This window comes from Trachemys scripta, chromosome 1 (genome assembly GCF_013100865.1).
Source record: "Trachemys scripta elegans isolate TJP31775 chromosome 1, CAS_Tse_1.0, whole genome shotgun sequence".
Taxonomy (NCBI): Eukaryota; Metazoa; Chordata; order Testudines; family Emydidae; genus Trachemys; species Trachemys scripta.
In genome coordinates, this window is record NC_048298.1 from 290,173,396 (window position 1) to 290,196,366 (window position 22,971).

A 22,971-nucleotide genomic window follows, 5' to 3' on the forward strand; every position below is an offset into this window, starting at 1 on the left:
GCTGACTGCAAAGAGTTACAAAGGGATCTCGCAAAACTGGGTTGACTGGACAACAAAATGGCAGATGAAATTCAATGCTGATAAATGCAAAGTAATGTACAGTGGAAAACATAATCCCAACTATGCATACAAAATGATGGGGTCTAAATTAGCTGTTACCATTCAAGAAAGAGCGGTAATTCTCTCCTGCCAAAAAAATGAACACTATTAAGAACCATTAGGAAAGGGATAGATAAGACTACAGAAAATATCATAATGCCACTATATAAATCCACGGTCCGCCCACATCTTGAGTACTGCATGCAACTCTGGTCACCGCATCTCAGAAAAGATTATTTTGGAAAAGGTGCAAAGAAGGGCAACAAAAACTATTAAGGGTCTGGAACAGCTTCCACATGAGGAGAGATTAAGACTGGGATTGTTTAGCTTAGAAAAGAGATGACTAAGGAGAGTATATGATAGTAACATGTAACACAAGAACCATAAGGAAGTACTATTTCACACAATACACAGTTAACCTGTGGAACTAAATTGCCAGGGGATGTTGTGAAAACCAAAAGTATAACTGGGTTAAAAAAGAATTAAATACGTTTGCGGAGGATAGGCCCATCAGTGGCTGTTAGCCAAGATGGTCAGGGACACAACCCTATGCTCTGGGTGTCGCTAAACCTCCAACTGCCAGAAGCAGGGCCTGGATGATATGGGATGGGTCAATCGATAAATTGCCCTGTTCTGTTCATGCCCTCTAGATCATCTGGCACCAGTCAGTCACTGTCAGAAGCCAGGATACTGGGCTAGATGGACCATTGCTCTGACCTTGTATGGCCATTCTCATAGTCTTATAGAACTAGGTATTATAAATTTGCAGACTTTCAGACCCTGTGACTTTCTATTTTCTCAGGTTACAAAAATACAAAAGACATTTTACAATACAAACAGATCAATATATCTTTTAGAGACTGGAAACTGGTTACTCAACCTTTGAGCCACATCTGGAAGTTATTCTTATTTCAGGGAAGGCACCTGAATGGTAACTAGGAGGAGGAGACTTAAAATAATTTCTATAAAAGAGTAACCCATTCTGTGAATTTTGTTAAGTGAAAAACCCTGTTAACAGCTTAGACAAGTATGCAATTAACTCTCCCTTAGCAGAAACTTCCTGCTGTTTATGCTCAAGTTGTTGAACAGTTGAACCGTTATACTAAGGTATTTCTTGTGGACCATAAAATTCCACAGTAGTTACTGATGTATCTTCCATAACTGAAGGGCTCTCCATGTCAGCATTTCTCATCTCTATTCAGTCATAAGCAGACAACAATGTATAATATTATTAGGTTCGTGGAGAAAGCTTACCTCACCATTGTCTATTACAGCCATAGAGGAGGTCTGACCACAAGCAATACTGACCACCATTTTAGTCTGTAAACAATTTGAGACTTTGCGAGGAGTTGGCTGATTTGCTGTAGATCCAGATCCAACCTGACCACAATTGTTATAGCCCCATGCATATACCTGCCCATGAAAAGAGAAATACATATCTGAATAGTTTAGAGCTAAAATGTTTAGTTTTGCTACTAGGTTCCTCTGAAGAAATAGGACTTGCCCAACCCTAGCTAAATCCAAATCACGGACTTTTTCTTTTAATTTAAATATTATGAGCTAGATCTGGTACTGTATAAACATGGCACTTTTTTCAATTACTTATTCCAAAACAGGAGCATCCAAATTTTGTCAAAAATAAGGGACATTTTTCCAGTTTTAAAGGTAAAGGTGGCAGTAGGACATATACAACTTTGTGGGCTGAATTTGAACACCCCTCTTCCAATATATTTCAAGACAGTTAAGCATAACAGGGAATGCAGTGAAGGATGTCATTTATTTTCCAGCTTTACAGAATTACCCCCTTCTCACTTTTCTTAGCAGTCTGTTGTTTCAGGTGGATAAAGGTCTAAAAAAAGTGTCCTTGGGGTTCCTTATTTCCCGCAACCTGCCATTGGAGCTTGTGAATGGGGAAGTTTTGGTTCACCATACAAGTTTCAGCAGCTATGATACTTGATAAAAATTGCATGAAGGGAAGTACTGGTTTTGGTAGTTGTTTTATAAAAAAATTTGTTGCTATTGAAAATGTCTCAAATTAAGAAAGCAAGATGTTGTCTGGGTTCATAAAATCCTAAAAGATCTTGAAATATATACGGCCTCAGGAGACTTTTTCACCTCCTCTAAAGTTTCTAATACATGTATGTTATTTCATATTTGGTTATCTAGTCCATCCCCAGAGGCAAATGTAGGAATATTTCCTACAGTTTACTATCCAGTGTTTTGTCCTGCTTTAAATTTACCCTTCTGGAAAAGATGTTACCAGACATGCTGCTGACTGCAACTGCAAGACCCGAGGTTGCCTTTGCATAAATTCAACATATCCTTTTTGGTGCTAATTGAGCGCTTTACTTTAATATCTATTGCTAGAAAATAAATGGAGAAAAAACTTTATGCAAAAGCACCAGCCACACACATTATAACATTACCACCATGAAAAAAAATAAAAAGCATGAGGTTCTTTGTCCATAACTATATTACATCCTTTGCTTTTATTAACTATTCTAATTCATCTAAAACTAAACACCTACTGAATATATGGAGGGTGGTGGGCGGGGGTGTATTTCAAGGTACAGTAGAACCTCAGAGTTACAAACACCTCAGGAATGGAGGTTGTTCGTAACTCTGAAACATTTGTAACTCTGAAGAAAACGTTATGGTTCTTTCTAAAATTTACAACTGAATTTTGACTCAATACAGCTTTGACACTTTACTATGCAGAAGAAAAATGCTGCCTTTAACCATCTTAATTTAATTGGATAGAAAATTGGCTAGATTGTTGGGCTTAACATTTAGTGACCAACGGCTCGATGTCTAGTTGGCAGCCGGTATCGAGCGGAGTGTCCAAACATCTTTATTAATGATCTGGATGATGGGATAGATTGCACCCCCAGCAAGTTGGCTGATAACACTAAGCTGGGGGGAGAGGTAGGTACACTGGAGGGTAGGGAAAGGGTCCAGAGTGACCTAGGAGGATTGGGCCAAAAGAAATCTGATGAGGTTCGACAAGAACAAATGCAGAGTCCTGCACTTAGGATTGAAAAATCTCATGCACTGCTACAGGCTGGGGACCGACCAGCTAAGCAGCAGTTCTGCAGAAAAGGACCTGGGGATTACAGTGGATGAGAAGCTGGATATGAATCAGCAGTGTACCCTTGTTGCCAAGAAGGCTAACGGCATATTGGGCTGCTTTAGTAGGAGCACTGCCAGCAGATTGAGGGAAGTGATTATTCCCCTCTATTTGGCACTGGTGAGGCCACATCTGGAGTATTGCATCCAGTTTTGGGCCCCCCACTACAGAAAGGATGTGGACAAATTGAAGAAGAGAGTCCAGTGGAGGGCAACTAAAATGATCAGGGGGCTGGGGCACATGACTTACGAGGAGAGACTGAGGGAACTGGGCTTGTTTAGTCTGCAGAAGAGAAGAGTGAGGGGGGATTTGATAGCAGCCTTCAACTACCTGAAGGGAGGGTTCCAAAGAGGATGGAGCTCGGCTGTTCTCAGTGGTGGCAGATGACAGAATAAGGAGCAATAGTCTCAAGTTGCAGTGGGGGAGGTCTAGGTTGGATATTAGGAAACACTTTTTCACTAGGAGGGTGGTGAAGCACTGGAACGGGTTACCTAGGGTGGAATCTCCATCCTTAGAGGTTTTTAAGGCCTGGCTTGACAAAGCCCTAGCTGGGATGATTTAGTTGGTGTTGGTCCTGTTTTGAGCAGGGGGTTGGACTAGATGACCTCCTGAGGTCTCTTCCAATCCTAATCTTCTATGATTCTAATTGAAATGAAACAAGCACAGAAAGTTTCCTTACCGTGTCCAATCTTTTTGTTTAAACTTTCCTTTTATTTTTCTACTAGTTTATGTTTAACACAGTACTGTATTTGCTTTTTTTTTTTGGTCTTTGCTGCTGCCTGATTGCATTGAGGTGTGTGGTTACCAATCAGTTCACAACTCTGGTGTTCGTAACTCTGAGATTCTACTGTATTAAATGTATCCTTTGTATAACTAACATCCTCTATGTGTTAAGCTATAATGAAGACATTTTCAAAGAAGATTTACCAGCTTTATTTTTCAGAATTATAATGGAAGAGTGAGCCTCTAAATTTAAAGGTTCCTAGAGGTTAAATTGCAAGTAAACTTAAGCATATTTTCTCCCCTCCTAGCAAACCACCACAGGAATGTGAAATTTAAGCCACTGTTTCCCCATATAAGACAGCCACCTGTGATAACAGCTTCTGCTCTTTAAACCATGAAACGAACTAGCTGCCTCTATTCATCTGTTCAACAGTTCTCCCAATTTGGCAATTGCTGATAGTTTGTTTGCCCTTCACCTACGTTTATCTACTCTAGAGCTCATCATTTAATGCCACAAGAACAGTGTCATGTGACACTTCAAAGACCTTCTGAAATTCCAGAGATTAAAGTCATTTACTTTTGCAGCCAATTCTTTCTGTAAATATTATTCCATAACACATTCCCTTATGTTTTGTACAATCAGGGTTATATGTCTTGTAACGACAAAGCCTCAGTCAAACACCAAGAGAATGCATAATAATATAGGTCAAACTAAATGTTTAAATTTCAGGAGGTTAGCACTGTAATTAAGTACAGTTTAAATATACATTATATTCAAAATATGCATTACAGGTCTCATTCTTCCCTGTAGAACACCCTTTCTCCTATTTCTCATCTTATCTTGTTTGGACCATATCACTGCTGCCTAACAAGGTGCACTAAACTTCCAAATTTCATGCCCTATGCAAGGCAAAGAAATGAAAAATCTCAAGATCTTTCCTAAGCACAAGCTCCTCTCAAAAGCAGCACATTATCAGCAAAAAACTAGCTTCTGAATCTACTTTCCCTCCCCCTCATTACAGACATTGATGTGCTACTGTGTGTCATAATGGCAGTAGTATGATTTTGTATTAGAACAGGATATGGATGTGCTCAGATACTATGGTTCTGGGGGCCCAGTACATAGACAGAATTATGCCTATTTTTAATTCCTCATCGTAACTATTTTAAACTGATTTTAGAATCAAACAATTCAGATGAAGCCTTAAAACAGCATTAGATCAGGCTGATTACTCGCATTCTAAAAATACCATTTTTACTTTCATTTGAAAAGGAAACATTGACTAGTCAGTAGTACTGAAAGAAATTTGTGATTTACACTTTCCAGGTAACTAGACATGGACAAATCAAGCCTGACTCCACTCATTTCTGCAGGGATATATTTTCTACAACATATGTAGCATAAAGCAGAACTTTGATATAAAACCAACTATGCCCAATCCCTCTCAATGTATGTGAAGGTGGATAGAGCAGAATACTTCCACAATAAATGAATAATGCAGCAATCAGATACAGTATTAAAGAGAACCAAAACACTTCCACAGACTGACCCATCCGTGTCAGTGCTAGAACAGTGCACACAGAGAGCAACTTTAAATTTGTATCTTTTGGAAGATTACACCATTTCTGGTACAATTCTCTATTATACAGATAGGGAATACAAATTACATTGCTTTTTAGATGCAGTGTTCTTTCCAGTTTCAGACTTATTGATAGGTGTCCAATGCACAAAAAACCCACAAGAATACTCACTGGCCACAATTTTCAAATCGCAGTAAGGAAGAAGAATTAAAATTGGCCTGGAGAATGAACTATCCCTCCCACCGCTAGAGAGAAGGTGCCGTGGGTTTGAAGCACATTGGTAGGACAGCATGGGTAAGGTTACTTTGTACCTGTACTGTGGATAGAAAGGACTTCAGTCTCCAAAGCTATCAATCTGATTCCTTTCAGGAACTCCAAGTTTATTGAAAAAGTTAAATAAGAAAATATAAGACTTACATCTCCATCAGATGATAGGGCCATAGAATGATGAGAGCCACAAGCTACTTCAATCACCCTCTTAATTAGCAGGTTGGTACAGACTTGAATAGGAGTAATGCCCTGATTGGTTGTTCCATTCCCAAGCTGGCTGTATCCATTATGTCCCCAAGCATAAACTTCACCATCTGCACAAAATATGCATTTTTATGATACCACCCCCACCAATTGAGATGTTAATTGATTCAAACACTGTATTATCTTTAACTTCTATAAAAGCATAAGTACAGAGCTATAAGTGAAAGTGAGAGTAGAATAACTAAGTGGTGAGACTAGTGTAGTAATTGTTCTACAGTTTTTAGCCTTCATTCTCAAGTCTAACTATTCATAACTATAACATAGCATGAGCTCTGGGTTATTTGAGAGAGATAAATGGTGGCACATGAATATAATGGAGGACATTAACAAATGGTTTCACTAACCTTATTGCAGAATTAAAATGCTTCCCTCCCGCACCCAACTATAATTGGCAGTAAATATCATTAACTATTTAAAACTGATGTCAGCTGTCTGATCAGACAATACAGACAAAAGCTATTTTCCCCAAACCAAACCAGCTTTCTATATGAATTCACTATTCTATAAGGGAAGCCAAATAGGAAGCAACTTTGAGTGGACATTTCCTGAACTCCATTTAGTTTCCTTCCCTTCCTTGGGCTCAGCATTCTTCAACCTTGAGAATTTCTCAAGCAACCTCTCTGCTCTTCTCTGACTTTCTGCCTTCCCCGAACTTCCTTTAAACAGATTCTATCTTGCCTCTTGTCAATTCAAGGCAAAGAAGGCTTTGTCCAGTGAGTCCATATTAACTAATTTTGATGTTAATTATTTTTTAATATCCCCTTCCCAGGAAAAAAAACTGAGCAAGGTGTTTCAATGTGCTCATAATCCAACATTAAATAAAGGAACCAGGAAAACAATTTAGAGGAGAGAGTGAGCAGTCTGTCATTTTATTCATAATATTTCAGAAGCTTGAAGCCACATGCTACAAGCACATAAGAATAGACTATGACAAATTTAACTCAAAACAACTATTTAAAAACAAAGAAAAGTTTAATGTTAGGGTCTGAAGCCATTAAGTCCAGACCCTTTTAACCAGCACTGCCTCGCTAGTCAGCCAATGAACTTTACAACTTCATGTTGAAGTCTGGTTTCCAATTTTATGTTCAAAAAGTAAAATGCATTCATTCCCTTGCCACAGTTTACTACCCACCCAGTGTTGAGAAATAACCTGCGTTCTTCCTTTTGTAAAAGTTGGTTGGCTAGAAGGCCACTAAACTAGAACATACTATTTGATTCTGATGGTCACCAGGTTTGGAAAATGTTATCTGATCATTGAGATCTGATAGTTAGTAATTTACATAGCTCCTCCATCCCAGAGGGAAGACTAAGCATGTTACCATCATGGTATGCTTTGGGCCAGTTCCTCAGCTAGTGTAAAGTGACTTCAGCAAAGCTATGACCTATGTAAGTTGAGAGATCTGGCCTTTGAACTTTGTTGACCCAGGATCAGAATTTCCAGAAGAGCAACACAAACCCAGCACATTGCTACTTGGCCAATCTACCAACATATCTCCATTTCCATTCTTGGTTAACCCTGATAGAATATGTAACTGATTATTTCACATACTAAATGTTTTCTACCTTCAGTGCTAAGTATAACATGTGGTCCACTTCCATAACTGAGATTGTTAATCTTCTTTCCACATAAGGCTTCTAATTTCTTTGGTACTATTGTGCTTTGATTATCTCCAGTCCCCAAACAATTACTACAGTTTAGTCCAAACACAAACACCTGGGGGGAAAAAAAAAACAGTTTGCATTTTAAACTATTTAGATTCATATTTATGGAGAGGGAGATAGACAGAAATATAGATATATAGGGTGAAAACTGGCCCTAGTGAAGTGAATGGGAGTTTTGCCATCAACTTCAATGGGGCAAAGATTTCATCCATGGAAATTTATTGCTGGTTCAAAGGGTTCTACAACTAGTTCTAGATTCAAAATTTAGATTTTTGTTTAATACACAAAGAAGGAAGGTTTACGAACCCTAATTGAAATAATTCTACTGAAATCATAGGTCTTTAAAAGTTTACGGAAGTGTTTTTATTGTGTGTTTTGTATGCTTTAAAGGCAGGCATCCAAATATCTCCCCCTTTTGGGTGCCTAGGCTTATTTAGGGCAATGCACTACTTCTCTTTCCATAAAAAAGCTGTGACAATTCTATTTTGATTCAGAAAAAAGTTACTTAAATTTAAACTGATACCTCTAAAGGGGGTATATCCTGGACTGGAGATTCATTTTTATTACAGCTGCTATCCTTTATATCACTATTGGATATAATAAGTTCTAACTTTTGTCATAATAATTGTCCAGTTATATTTAAATGTGCGCTAGTGTAAGAGATCCAAGAAGTGAAACTGACCAGTCTAGTTCAGTTGTCCAAGTGAAATGAAATGTAAAGAGACTCCGTTTATGTAGCAAGTTTTTATTTTTTCATCTTTACTAATCTATGACATTAATATTAACGGAAATTATTTTCATTACGAGTGTTTTATTGTGAATCCTTTTACTCTCTTCCCAGTTATGTCCCGATGCAAGATTTCAAATATTTGCAATTCATTCCCACCACATTCATTCACAGACTGGGACAAAGTTTCATGCAGTGTCTTTTGTAGCCTGCTTATTTACAGGCATTCAAAGGGGTTAAAATTACATCCCAAAACAGATCAGGTATTTCATTTCCTTATACACTTACCTCATCATTATGGGTTATGTATATAGCTTCATTGGCCGATGTGCCAAATACACATGCTTTCCGAATAGATGCTATTTCTTGAGGTGAAAGCAAGGTAAATATTGGCCACTTTCCTACATCCACCATGACTATGTTGGGTTTCATATAATTCCTATAAGTAAGTTGACATTTCTGCGGTAATAAGGAAAAAAAACACACTGTTAAAAAGGCTTATTTTTTGTTTCAACAAACGGCACAAGATATTCTTCTTTAGAAAAGAAAAGCACTTAAAACTTAACTACAGGGACATGAGTGTCTCTGATGAATGAATATTCTATTCCTATACAAGATGTGTAATCAAACACCATACCAAGGAAGAACAAAAATAGCTAGTCCTAGACAGGATATTAGAGAAATATCATTAAAAATAAGTATCTGCTGGGCTACTTTGAATTAATAACTACTGGGGAAAAAAAAACAGATAAAGACCCTGTTCTACTTGAAAAAAATCCATTTGTTAATAAATATGCAACCTGTTACCTAGCAAATGTTGCCTTTCAGTGGCAGTAGATTTCTGAGCTATATTTTGGATCTAATTTTCTTTTGTATTACATTCAATTCTCTTGTAAATGTGAAACAGTATTCCAAGCCTATATTCCATTTAAATAAAGACAAGCAGATCTTAAAGCAGAGGTGGACAAACTAGGGCCCGTGGGACAGTCCTACCTGGCCTTTGAGCTCCGGGCCGGGGAGGATAGCTCCCTCCCCCGCAGCCTCAGCTCACTTGCCACCAGCACTCTGGGTGGCGGGGCTGCGAGTTCCTGCCGGGCACCATGGTGGTGTGACTGGCTCCAGCCGGGTGGCGCAGCTGCCAGTCCTGCTTCTCTGAGAGGCATGGTAAAGGGGCGGGGAGCGGGGGGGTTGGATAAGGGGCAGGAGGTTCCGGGGGGCCATCAGGGGACAGGGGGCGGTTGGATGGGGCAGAGGGGCCGGGGGGGGGGGGGGGGACAGTGGGGGGGTGGAAAGTGGGAGGGGGGTAAGGGCCAGGCTGTTTCGGGAGGCACAGCCTTCCCTACCCGGCCCTCCATACAGTTTCCGAACGCCGATGTGGACCTCAGGCCAAAAGGTTTGCCCACCCTGGTCTTAAAACAAAATATCTGTCTCCTCCAACTAGTGTGCAATCCCAGTTTAATTTTGGACAGTGTGAAATCCCAATATATGTAAGTAGCACATGATGCCAGCTTGTTAGGGTTTTTTGTTAAGTATTAGGGATGTCCAGGGGGCAGGGGCTGATTTAAAACTTTCCTTGTGGACAAAAGTAACTATTTTTGAGCATGAGAGAATTACAGCACAAAACCATGATCTGTTTGCTTCAGACTACTTGCTGAAAACTGTTGGCAAACTCAGCATAGAGCAACTAGTCATTATTGGTTAATTGGGCAACACTTTGGATTGTGTTAGAACATTGGAAGATGAGCAAAAGATAAAAGGATCATCAAATCTGCCAGAGAAACAATATCACTGTGTATAATTTACAAATTTCTGCCACCCTCATCACCTCTAGTTTGCGCATGAAAACTGAATGGATTCAAGGAGGAGATAAAAAGACTCAAAAAAAGAGCACCTATGTAAGATTTTTTAGGCCTGACACAAGAAAAGTCATGTTAGCACTGATGCTCCAAAGATATTCTGCTGTTAGTACTTGTTCACATTTATGTGATAGGCTGGTATTTCATTGGCATGGATCTGTGCTCTCACCAGAGCATTCCATAAAATGACAACACTATGGTATGCATTGGTCATGTATGACCCAGGAACCTCTTAGTGCCAACTAGAAAAGGACACAGAGGGGTGCCTAGATGTTACAGGGACCTCCTGGGTCCAGAATATACATTCTAGACATATATGGGTGTTGTTAAGGAGTTACATATCTGTGTGTGTGCCACACACACACAAAATTATGTTAAGGTCTGTATTTAGGAACTGATCACCAGCAAAGATGAAATACAGGTTCTGTCAGAAGATAAATTGTTATCTAGCGGTCTGAACTATACAGTGCTTAATTTACATATAAACAAAAGGGCCTCTTCTGACCTGTCTAAACTGAATGCTAATGAAGGATTGTGAAAAATTCAAAAGACAAAAGTAACAGGAGGAAGCAAGCAGCGGGAGAGCCGGGGAGACAACCCTATTCTGAGCCACACACCAAAAGGGCTGCTCTAATAATTTGGGGGACAAAGAAGACACCCTAGCATCCTTCACTATGGAAGCAAATGGACAATGAGTTTGCTTCATGAAAGAGGGATCTCAACCACACCTGGCTGAAAACGCTGGAAAGAACCTTGGATGAGACCAGCTTCTTTAAACAAGATGTTAATCTGTTAATTATGTTTAGTCTCAAGAAAGCGTTTTATGATTTTGTTTGATATGTAACCATTTGTTTCCAATATTCTTATTCACTTCAATGTCAGTTCTTTAACAATAAACATAGATTTATTTATAGTGAATAAGATTAAGTGTTTAGCAAGGTATAAGTAATAAGTTGGTGTTTACTGTTCCTTTGGGGACAGCAGGCCTGGTAATTTTGAGTGCTCAGTGGATAAGGGGCTGGGCACTACAGGGAATGCTCAGAAGACTCAGGGATTGATGTATGCCTAGAACTACCCTGTACAGAGACAGCAAAGCCTGAAGAGGTCTGGAAGGCAGTGATTGGATTGTCAGAGGCTGGTGATTTCAAGGAGCTGACCCACAGAAGGCACAGACAACACTTCCTCGCACTATGGGCAGATGGTGGGGAGATGCTTCACGACCCTGGGTACAGTCACGTAGAAATAATACTGTTAACATAATATCTATTACATCTAAAAGACTATGTTAAAAGATAGTTAAAGTTGCAGAGTCAAGCACTCAGTTAAGAAGTGCAACCTATATCCTGTCCCATGCAGCTCCTATCCAACCCCCTCCAGCTCCTCCCTCCCTCACTTTCTGGCTCCTGCAACCTTCCACCCTGCAACCCCATTTTCTCCCGCCCCTCCCATTTCTCATCCCTCTGAATTCAAGACAGGCTTCTCCCCCTCCCGCCCATGCTTCCTGGGCACCAGAAGTAGAAGCAATGAGAGCAGTGAAGAGAATCCCCCTACTCCCAGTTCCTGATACCATAGTGTTTCAGGACGCCAAGAGGTAGGGTGACCAGACAACAAGTGTGAAAAATCAGGATGGGGCGGGGGGGGTAATAGGAGCCTATATAAGAAAAAGATCCAAAAATCGGGACTGTCCCTATAAAATTGGGACATCTGGTCACCATACCAAGAGGAGCAATTGCATGAAAAGTCCTGCTCAGTCCCTGCAGCCTTTAGCAGGAGCATGCTTAGTGCATAAAGAATCTTCAGAAAACTTAGCTTCCAAACTCTTACAAGTCTGAGTTTTTTCAAAAATGTATAATTTGGCCAAGTTTTGACCATTTTCCACACAGAGTAAATGAAGATTAGTTACTTGCAACCATAGTTCTTGATGATTGACTCTGCATATTCACACTCTTGGAATGCTCACATACCCTTCTCCCCACTTCCCTAAACATTCTAGCCCATTCTGAGGGCATGGCTGTCAAAGGGGCTTGGTGACACAAGCAGCTCAGTTTCTTCCACCCCTATTACAGAATCCAGTGATAACCTTAATTGGAACTCCACAGAAGAGAGGAAGGTGGGCAGGGAGTGGAAATATGTAGAGTCCATCTTGAAGAACTACAGTTACAAGGAACCTCCATTTCCTTCAAGAGTCCTCTGAATATTCCCACTCTTGGGATAGTTTGGCAAGGAGTACGTAAAAGGTGGATGTAGGAACACTGAGTCCTAATTAAACAACAACAACTGAAGTGTCACTTTGCCAAACTGTGCATCAGATCTGGCTGCCAAATCTAAAAAGGCACACTGTTTAGAGAAAGTGTGACTGAACTCCATATTTACATATTTCAATAATGGGAACATGTCTACCACATGCTACAGTTGCAGCAACTGCACTGGTAGAATGAACTCTAAGAACTGCAGGAGGAGAGAGAGTGAAGAACTTTTATAACTCTCTTCTATATACACTATCTGACCCACTGACGGGGAATGGGAAGAGACAGCTTGACCCTTGACCAACATATGATATAAACAACGTAGCAGTTGTCTTTAGTCCTGTTCCGATCAGAAAGTATTTTCTGGGTCTAAAGAATGTAATTTAGATTTGCCCTTACGTGCCCATGGTTTGGGAAAGAATACTGGTAAATTTATACACTGATTTACATCAAAGTCTTAAGTTACCCCAGATTCCTTCTGGAAGTGAGGTATCTGATATCTATTTAGAAGTATCTGATCCAAGAGGCTGGACCAACAATGTTTCTTGTAACAGAAGAGCCTGAAGTCTTGTCTAGCTATGTGGGCCTGCGGAGGGCCCCAAATAGCACAATATGAACAAGAATGCCTTTCTCCTAGGCATTTCAGCACTGAACATGCACAACGGATGTCACAAAGGGGAGGAGGGATAGCTCAGTGGTTTGAGCATTGGCCTGCTAAACCCAGGGTTGTGAGTTCAATCCTTGACGGGGCCACTTGGGGATCTGGGGCAAAATCAGTACTTGGTCCTGCTAGTGAAGGCAGGGGGCTGGACTCTATGACCTTCAAGGTCCCTTCCAGTTCTAGGAGATGGGATATCTCCATTTATTATATTATATATTATAATTATATTATAAAGACAGCCAGGCATGACAAACACCCTTTAAAACAGTGTTTCTTGATCTTTAAATCTGCCATGGTATTGTGTAAGTAACTTACTTTAAACTGAAAGTTAATCTAAACTTATTTCTAAAGCTAGCTTAACCTAAAACTATTAACTACTAACTAATCTAAGAATGGAAAGATTTTATATCCCTGCAATCTGAAGAGGTCTGTGTACATTCACTGTTGCAGTTGGAAGGAAGTGAGACAGCAACCAGCGCCATGCTCCCTTTTATAGCCACACCCTCAGAATGTGTTAGAACAGGGGTCAGCAACCTTTCAGAAGTGGTGTGCCGAGTCTTCATTTATTCACTCTAATTTAAGGTTTTGCGTGCCAGTAATACATTTTAATGTTTTTAGAAGGTCTCTTTCTATAAGTCTATATTATATAACTCAACTATTGTTGTATGTAAAGTAAACAAGGTTTTTAAAATGTTTAAGAAGCTTCTTTTAAAATTAAATTAAAATGCAGATCTTGTCAGTTTAGTGTAGTGGTTCTTAACCTGGGGTGCAAGATGCCCTTTCTGGGGGTGCAAGACATGCGAGATTTTTTTAGAAGGTAAATCGTCGAAAACACAAATTAAGCACAGGCACATAAGTACAATTACTTTGTTTCATCAAACCTATGTATTTATTAACATTATACATTTTTTAATGATTACTGTAATATACAAAGTTTTCAAGTTTTTAAGCTAATTGTAGTGTAATTTTTGATAAGGGCTGCAAGAACATATTCTGAGAAGTCCAGACCATCAGCAGGCTGAGCAGAGCCGGGTGTAGTGTATTAAATTGTTCCCCACAGGAATGTGCTACTTACAGTGTAGTACTTAGGGCTGCCAGTCCTGATGTTCTGAGCAGCACTTGAAGAAAAGGCACCTCCCATGACACTACACAATCTCACTGCCAAATTGTATGTGTCTACGCCAACGCAAAGAAGTGCTAGAGCTTCTCAATGAAATATTTGTAAGCATTTTTTCCCACTATTACGGAGAGATACCTTGTTTGCTCAACTCATACTTAGAAATGAATTAACTGCTCTAACTGAAATTTTTCAAAAATTCAATGGACAGTTAAAGTTTGCAAGAGTTACAAGCAACTGAATTCAAGTTCTTATAATGTCAAGTATCAGGCAACCTTAACTATAGCTGGTGCTACAAGCTCAGCCTACAATAAAACATGAGATTACATTTAAAAAAAAAATCACATTAAATCAGACTGCGTAGCTGCACTCTGTTAAATGCAGTATTGTTGATAACTGAGAGCTGCACAATTGTGAAACTTTTGTGATGGACTATAATCAACTAGAGCTCTGATCCAGGAAGTCACTGAGTGAGTAGACCTCCGTATCTGTATGGTACCTCAATGAAGTCAATGGAAGACTATATGGACACAGGGTCTGCCTGTGCAGAGTAACACATCAACTACCGACTCCAACTCAGGAAGACTATTCTCCTAATCAGGAGCCGGAGTGACAGAAGTTGATGATACTCAGAATTAAATTTATGTGGTTGTAAAATGGGGAATACACTTGCCTCTGCCACATGGGGAATGATGAGTTAAATGTTCAAAACACTCAACAATGAAGTGCTATATAAGTAATTTTTAGCTCTTTCACATGAGATTAACACTATAAACTAAGGCATGTAAATTATTTGGACTGGCTGCTTATGACATTAGCACATGGTCAAGTACCAAAATACAAATCTGGAAAGTTTATTCTGGATATTGCAAAATCTCACACTTGGGTGTTTTTCTTGAAGCCCCACATTTTTGAGTCAAGCTATTACATGAGAATCTCAGCTTTTTAAGATGAAAGTTTCTAACCCGCACAGTTGTGCAGAAAAGCCTGAAAATGAGACCCAAGACTAAATGCTTGAAAAACAAATAAAGAACCCTTTTCTTTAAATGTCATGATTGGTTGGGGCCAGACACGATATCTGAATGCTCAGAGTCGACTATACTATTGTGCTTCATTCTGTGTTTACAGTAATCTTAGGCAAACTCTTCTTATCAGAGCTAGTTTACCACAAAACCTCAAAAAATCCTCAAGATTTGGAAAGGAAAGATTACATTAATTTAGATGCAAGAGAAAAGGACCACATGTAAGAGCCTGCTTTGTCCACAGAGGACCTTTTGTAGGCTCAAAATGGAAGAATGAATGAAAAGGAGATGCATATCAGTAGTTAGGAATGCAAATGTCATCTACCACCCTGACCTGACAGTTTATAGAACTTTTAAAAACATAAGATCTACTCTGCCACTGAAGCACTGTGTGACCTTGGGCTTGTCGCTTCAAATCTGTGAGACTTTGCTTCCCCTTTGTCTACTTAGCTTGAGAGACAGTCCTCACCTCAAAGAATTTATGCTATGTTACTATAGTCTTTAGCACAATGTGGCACCAAACTTAGGTCAGACCTCTAGATGTTACTGTAATACAAATAATGAAGACTTTCATAGAAGTGTATGAATATTGGTAGGATTACTCACCATTAGTCTGCAGTGAAAATATTTCACACATTTCCCCCCCACACACACACATGCACAGTTAACTTAGAGTGTTAAAACTGATGCAGCTATTGTGGCTTACATTTCTTTTCATTTCTATCTCCAATAAAAAACACTTGAGCAATATAATTAAAGAGCATTAACTCCAAAAGATTAGAAAGCAAAGAATCACCAAACAGAGGAACTCTAGTGAACCAAAGGCCACATTTATGATACAGAATTTTACCAACAAATTCTCCATTGATGATACTATCAGTTCAGCTGCAGGAGCTAGTTTGGCACGGATGGTAGCTTCTGGCATCCTTACCTTACCTATAGGGAGGGCTGTCATCAATGCAGCTGAACCAGTGGAAATGTTTTGGTGGAATTCTTTAATGCAGACAAGTCCTAAATAAGTAGCAATCCTAAGTAAATTGTGACACTAAACTGCAGAGCAATGCACATGACAAGTTTCAACACTCAGTTACTGCAAATTGTTTTTGTTATTGTGTTTTAAGGTAAAAAAAGCTATGAAACCATGACACCCTTATCCCTAAATCTTTGACAAGATATTTAAAGGCTATAAAATCATGAGTATTCAAGTACACGTTTTAAAGGGATATCTCCAACATCAGGTAAAAAAAAAAAAAGAAAAGTGACTAATAATGCAACCACCACCTAAAATTATAAAAGAGCAAAGAAGTTGTGTGTTTATTTTATTTGTTTACTTTGTGACCGTACTTTCAGTATAGTCAGTTCCTCTTTGTGTTCCTGGATCTTCACACAGTAACAGGAATAAACACATTTAGCAGTTTTCCTACCTTTTTTAAAAAGGCAGAAGTTGGCAGACCTCTCAGGAGCAAATTTAGTACCTGAAACTACTTTTAATTCATTTTTTAAAGTTGACTACAGCAAAGATTTTTCAAAAATAGTAGCCTAAAGTTGGGCTCCCAAATTCATACTAAGGAACCTACTTCATTTTCAAGAGCGCTGAGCACCCAAGAGGAGCCTGCTACATACTCAGCACTCTTGAAAAATAACCTAGGTGCCCACATATGGATTTAGGAGCCTAACTTTAGGCCACTATATTTGAAACCTGTGACCTAGGTTTCAAGTGTATATAGCAGGGGTGGCCAACCTGAAAACTGAGAAGGAGCCAGAATTTACCATTGTACATTGCCAAAAAGCCACAGTAATATGTTAGCAGCCACCCCACCCCCCATCAGCTCTGGCCCTCCAGCGCCTCCCGTAATCAGCTGTTTCACATGCGCAGGGGGCTCTGCGGGAGAGGGGGAGGAGTAAGGGCATGGCAGGCTGGGGGGGAAGGGGCAGGGGCCTTGGGGAAAGGGATGGCGTGGGGGCAGGGCCTGGGGCAGAGCACGGGGTTGAGCAGTGAGCACTCCCCAGCACGTTGGAAAGTTAGCCTCTGTAGCTCCAGCGTCAATGCCTATGCAAGTAGCCACATATTAACCTCTGAAGAGCCACATGCGGCTCCAGAGCCACAGATTGGCCACCCCGGTATATAGTCTCTATCTAGTTATTACTCATTCCACAAAAGCCTGTTTACAAAGTTCTTTCAAAACTAAACACCAGAAAGACCTACACATTATTGTAATTTATACGGCTTAACAATGAGCTTGCATTTAGACTCTCTTAATCAGTAACAATTATCTATTGGAAGCTAGTTAGATGCCAAGATCTAAAAACCCTCACAATGGTTTACCAACTTTGACAAATCTTTAACCTAGACTGCACACACAGCACCATACTTACAATCACACCATTTCTTATAAACCATCACCTTGACTTTGAACACCACCTACTTTGATTTATACTGAATTCCTCTAGCATTGCAGTCCGACATCCTGTTTACTCTATGTGGAGAGAGCAAAGGTCTATTCAGAGGATAATGTCTCTCTTAGACCTCTCCGGCTGGAGAGGATATGCTATTTGTATTTGCTCCCAACTAAAGAATCAGTTCCTGCTAGATACAAAGTGGCAACAAAACAACTACATATAGGACTTTTACACCAGTGGTTTTCAAACTGCGGGTCATGACTGGGTCGCGGCGGCTCTGGTGAGTACCGCCGACTGGGCCGTTAGAAGTTCTGTTGGCGATGCTGCCGGCTAAGGCAGACTAGTCCCTACCTGTTCTGACACCGCGCTGCGCCCCGGAAGCAACCAGCAGCAGGTCCGTCTCCTAGTTGGAGGGAGGTGGAGGGCCACGGGGTTCCACACACTGCCCCTAACCCGAGCACCAGCTCCGCACTCCCATTGGCCGCTGGGGGTGGTGGTGTTTGCAGTCGAGAGCTGCGAGGAGCCGTTTATGCACCTCCACCTAGGAGCCGGACCTGCTGCTGGCTGCTTCTGGGGCGCAGCGCGGTGTCAGAACAGGTAGGGACTAGCCTGCCTTACTTTCCGGGGCGCAGCACGGTCTGCAGTGCCAGGACAGACAGGAAGCCTGCCTTAGAATCTAAACGTCACCACTGACCAGGAGCCACCCAAGTTAAGCCCACGCCCCAATCCCCTGCCCCAGTCCCCCCCACAAACCTGGAGCCCCTTCCTGCACCTCCAGCCGAGAGCCCTGACCCCCTCCCAACTCCAGCCCAGAACCCCCTCCCACACCTTGAACCCCTCATTCCTAACCCCACCCCGCAGCCCTCACACCAGCCCTCTGCCACAGCCCTGAGCCCCTCCCACACCCCAAACTCCTCATCCCCGGTTCCGTTGGGTTGTGGGCATCAACAATTTTCTTCAACTGGGTCTTCAGAAAAAAAGTTTGAAAACCAGTGTTTTACACTACAAGTGCTTTAGGACTGATAGACAAAAAGGTTAGTTCAGCAACATGCTTTGGGAGAGGAACATGATGAACTCGTTAGCTCAGAGGACTTTGAGTCAGGAATGCTGGGTTCACTGGTGTTATTCAGGAGGTCAGACTAGATCATCATAACAGAGCCTTCTGGCCTTAATCTATTAGGATTTCCTCCTAGATGCACAAATTTGGCAATCATGTATAGTCCATGGACAAGCCATTAGGAAAGCTTTTTTTTTTTTGGTTAAAATCTTTCTTCAGTAAATGTGTTACTACCTTTAAATGTATTTGAGTTATGAGGCTCACAGCAACAAACATAATTTCAACACAGAACATGTTGCTGTCTGTGAAATGGTGGTCTATGAAAGTATGCCTAAACTGCAAAAAACAAAAACTCAAGGCAGCAAGTCTCTAAACCCGGGTCAACTAACTCAAGCTCACACTACCCGGCTAAAAACAGCAGTGTGAATGTTTGGGCTGGGGATGGGCTCTGAAACCCAGTGGGGGAGTGGGGGGGGAGGGAGGGGAGGAGAGAAAATGAGGGTCTCAGAGCTCAGGCTCCAGCCCAAGCCCAAATGTCTACACTGCTATTTTACGCCCAGTAGCACGAGCTCCGGTTGGCTGATCCGGACGCAGAGACTTATTTCCACAGGTCTTTTTCTGCAGTGTAAATATACACTTAGAATTCCTAGCAATTGATGGCCGACCTCGGAGTTTACTTGGCATATTTGCAGACTAACTAGCCACATGATTCAAGAGATAGACTCTTGTGCACACTCTATTTGGCACATAGAAGTAAAAAGACTGGAGGTGAACGCTATAAGAATACAGACAAGCTTGAGCAATACAAGACCTGGAACCTACTCAAAGATGTGAAGTGCTATGGAAAAGAGATTACAAACAGATTTGTCATGGAATTAAATTAAAGCTAAGTCCGCCCACGGCCATCCTTACCCATATGCAAACTACGCAGCTATACAGGGCACCAGGAAATTTGGGGCACCAAATTGCCCCAAATTTCCTGGTGCCCTACGCAGCTGTGCGCTGCTCCAGCGGCCAGCCCAATCCCCCAGCCAGCTAAGCTAGCCAGGAAAGCTGCCCCCACCCCTGCTCCGCCTCTTCCCCCAAAGCCCCCATGCCAAAGACTCTGCCCCTGCTCCGCCCCCACCCCTTCCCACTCCACTCTGCCCCAGTCCTGCCCCCACTCCACCCCTTCCCCTGAGCTACGTCCCGGGGGACTGCAGCAGGGGTCGGGCGCACCCTGCACTCACCAAGCGGCAAGGAGTGGAGCGACCAGGCCCCAGCCCGCTCCACCAGCTCCCAGCTGCGCTGCCGGTGAGTGCTGGGGGGCAGTCACCCCTCTGCCCCCCAAGTCCCAAGGCTGGGAGCCAGGGGAGCAGAGCAGAGCTCCTGCTGCCCTATGAGTGCGGAGTTGAGCCCGCCCTGCAATTACTGGGCAGCAGGAAGTGGAGCGACCCGGCCCCAACCTGCTCTGCTGGCTTGTGGTGGGGGGATGGTTCCCCATTGCCCCCCAAGCCTGCTCTTGCCCCCCACAGACCTTGGGCACAGCCCCACCCCTCCGCCCCCTGCAGAGGCCTGGGGATGCCCCCCCCATGGAGGCCTGGGACCAGCCCCCATGCAAGGGGGGGGGGAAGAGGGGTGAATAGGGCACCACAATGTCTAGGGATGGCCCTGAGTCTGTCTATTATTTTCAAGAGTAGAAGGAATCTCTTGAGATCAACTTTTTACACAGTAATATCTAAGAAAGGTTTCTGAGCTCAGTGAAACTTCAGATTCACCTTGCATGGTGCAGGATTGATTGTCCATTGTTTTGTCAGTACACCTCTTAGCAGCCTTTATATTCTAAAGGTATGTCCAGACTACCCGCCGTATCGGCGGGGAGCGATCGATTTATCAGGGATCGATATATCGCATCTCGTTAGGACGTGATATATCGATCCCCGAACACGCTCGCCATCGACTCTGGAACTCCATCGGAGCGAGCAGTGGTAGCAGAGTCGACGGGGGAGCTGCGGCCGTCGATCCCACACCATGAGGACGGGAGGCAAGTCAGAATAAGATATGTCGACTTCAGCCACGGTATTCCCATAGCTGAAGTTGTGTATCTTACATCGACACCCCCCCCCAGCGTAGACCAGCCCTAAGGCTACCTCTAAACTACAAACACTACAGCAGCACAGCTGCAGCTATGAAGGAAGGGTTTTTTCCCCATGGATATAATTAATCCGCCTTTCCAAGAGGCAGTAGCTGGTTGAACAGAAGAACTCTTCTGTTGACCTAGCTGCGTCTACACTGGGGGTTAGGTTGATCTAACTATGGTGCTCATGGGATGAAATTTTTCTTCTAATTTTTAAGTGCAGACTAAGCCTTTGTCTAGCTCCTTGCTCCTATACTTAGTATTTTTACAAGTAACCACTTTATTTACCATCTAATGGTGCTACCACCTATATGATCAAAATATTTTAAAGAACAGCGACATTGTTTTTTTTTTTTTTTATTAACTGTACTACTCCCAACATTAACTGTACATTTGGAAGTCTCATTTTAAAACCCTTATTTTAGAGTGAAATCTATTAACATCGATATTTCTTTTCTGGCTACTGTAGCAATTAACTGAAGACACCAGTGTGACTAACATGCACTATCAGGAGGACTAAAAATTCATTGGCCATTAAGATAGGCAATTATGGTTAATAGCACTTTTACTATATGTTAGAAACAGTGTCCTAAAATGGACTTCTTATGTATCCCACGTGACCATATCAAGCAAGAAAGATACCATACATTACTCAACAAGGAGTCCGGTGGCAATTTAAAGACTAAGATTTATTTGAGCATAAGCTTTTGTGGATTAAAAAAAACAAAGAACAAAAAACAAACAAACAAAACTGGTTCCCTTTTCTCTCTTGATCTTCAGTTTAGTTTTCTTTTCCACATCATATAATCTGATTTTACTCACTGATCTCTGACATGGGATCTTGTCAAATACTTGGGGAAAAAAAAAATCTAGCTCTATTATAGTCACTGTATTTCTCATCCATAGTGGTAGTATTTAACAAGAACTCCAGCAGCTTATTCAAATACGACTTCCCTCTACCTGAAGCCATGATGGCTACTCTAAAGCTGTGATTGTCCAAGGCTTACCATTATACTACTTAAAATAGTTTCAAAAATTCTTTTTTCCACCCATCACAAATGAGTCTTTTGCCTATAATTTTCTAGTTTCTTTCTTGACCTTTTGCTAGAATGAAATTGTGTTTACCAATTCACAATCCTCAAATCTCTCTGAAATGTAGTGACCAATGAAAAATTCACAGATGTCCTAGTTAACGACTTCCTACCTGCTAGGTGATATGAGAGTACAGTATTCTTTATTACAGTGGGTTTCCCATCCCCACTGCAGTGGTTAGCTATTGCCAGTAGATGGTGTAGTTTGCTACAGTATTTTGTTATGAATTGGCATTTTTTACTTTAATATCAGGGCTCTTTTTGTTTTTCATTAAGTCTAAATTAATCAAACATCCTTTGAAGCTCATTATTTCACAATATCTGACCTACTGCGTTGTCAGCTTTAATAGCACCCAACTGTTTTAGAATCTGCTAGTTGTACACTACAAGTGCTTCTGTTGTCGAAGGAAAATTAATTCCCAACCTGATCATAGGTCCATCCTTTCCCTCTCTAAAGAGAGTAGAAAATTTCCATACGGGGGAATAAAAACTTGTTTTGGAAAGATGTTAGCTTATAGTTACACCTGTTATCAAAGCAATCTCCCACTTAGTTTCTGAATTCTCTGACAGTGGGTGAAGCAAACCTTCCAGGAACTATACAATTTGCAATATATTATTTTTGTCCCACCCCTCACCATGTTCTAAATATAACCTCAGATTCCTGTGCAAGGCTCTCTGTGCGAATCATTTATTATTTTTGCAGGAAGAGCCCAGAGGAAACTACACAGCTATGAAAGTGTAGGAATGAATGTTCATCCTTCAGAATCCAGCCATACTATGACAAACTGTGGAACAGGATAACACTACCTTATTTGGTTATCTTTTCCAGGTCCACTTTCATCAGAAAGGTAACATTTGATTATTAAGTATCAGAGGGGTAGCCGTGTTAGTCTGAATCTGTAAAAAGCAACAGAGGGTCCTGTGGCACCTTTGAGACTAACAAAGTCTGAAG

At 41.4% G+C, this 22,971-nt stretch overlaps 1 protein-coding gene across 8 annotated transcripts in view; it reads right to left on the reverse strand.

Annotated features, from left to right (window-relative positions):
- The window catches only part of RCBTB1 (RCC1 and BTB domain containing protein 1), a 48,032-nt gene that overhangs the window by 18,556 nt on the left and 6,505 nt on the right, over positions 1 to 22,971 (reverse strand). For 5 of the 8 annotated variants that reach the window (XM_034758514.1, XM_034758516.1, XM_034758512.1 and 2 more), the window contains 4 exons: positions 8,742 to 8,912; positions 7,628 to 7,778; positions 5,948 to 6,114; positions 1,354 to 1,512 (listed from right to left, as the gene is read on the reverse strand). In XM_034758514.1, coding sequence (XP_034614405.1) covers positions 1,354 to 1,512; positions 5,948 to 6,114; positions 7,628 to 7,778; positions 8,742 to 8,885 — 621 coding nt within the window. In that variant the 5' untranslated portion in view covers positions 8,886 to 8,912. Of the gene's footprint in view, positions 1 to 1,353; positions 1,513 to 5,947; positions 6,115 to 7,627; positions 7,779 to 8,741; positions 8,913 to 22,971 lie in introns of those variants that run through there. The other 3 variants (XM_034758517.1, XM_034758520.1, XM_034758518.1) reach the window with 3 other exon arrangements.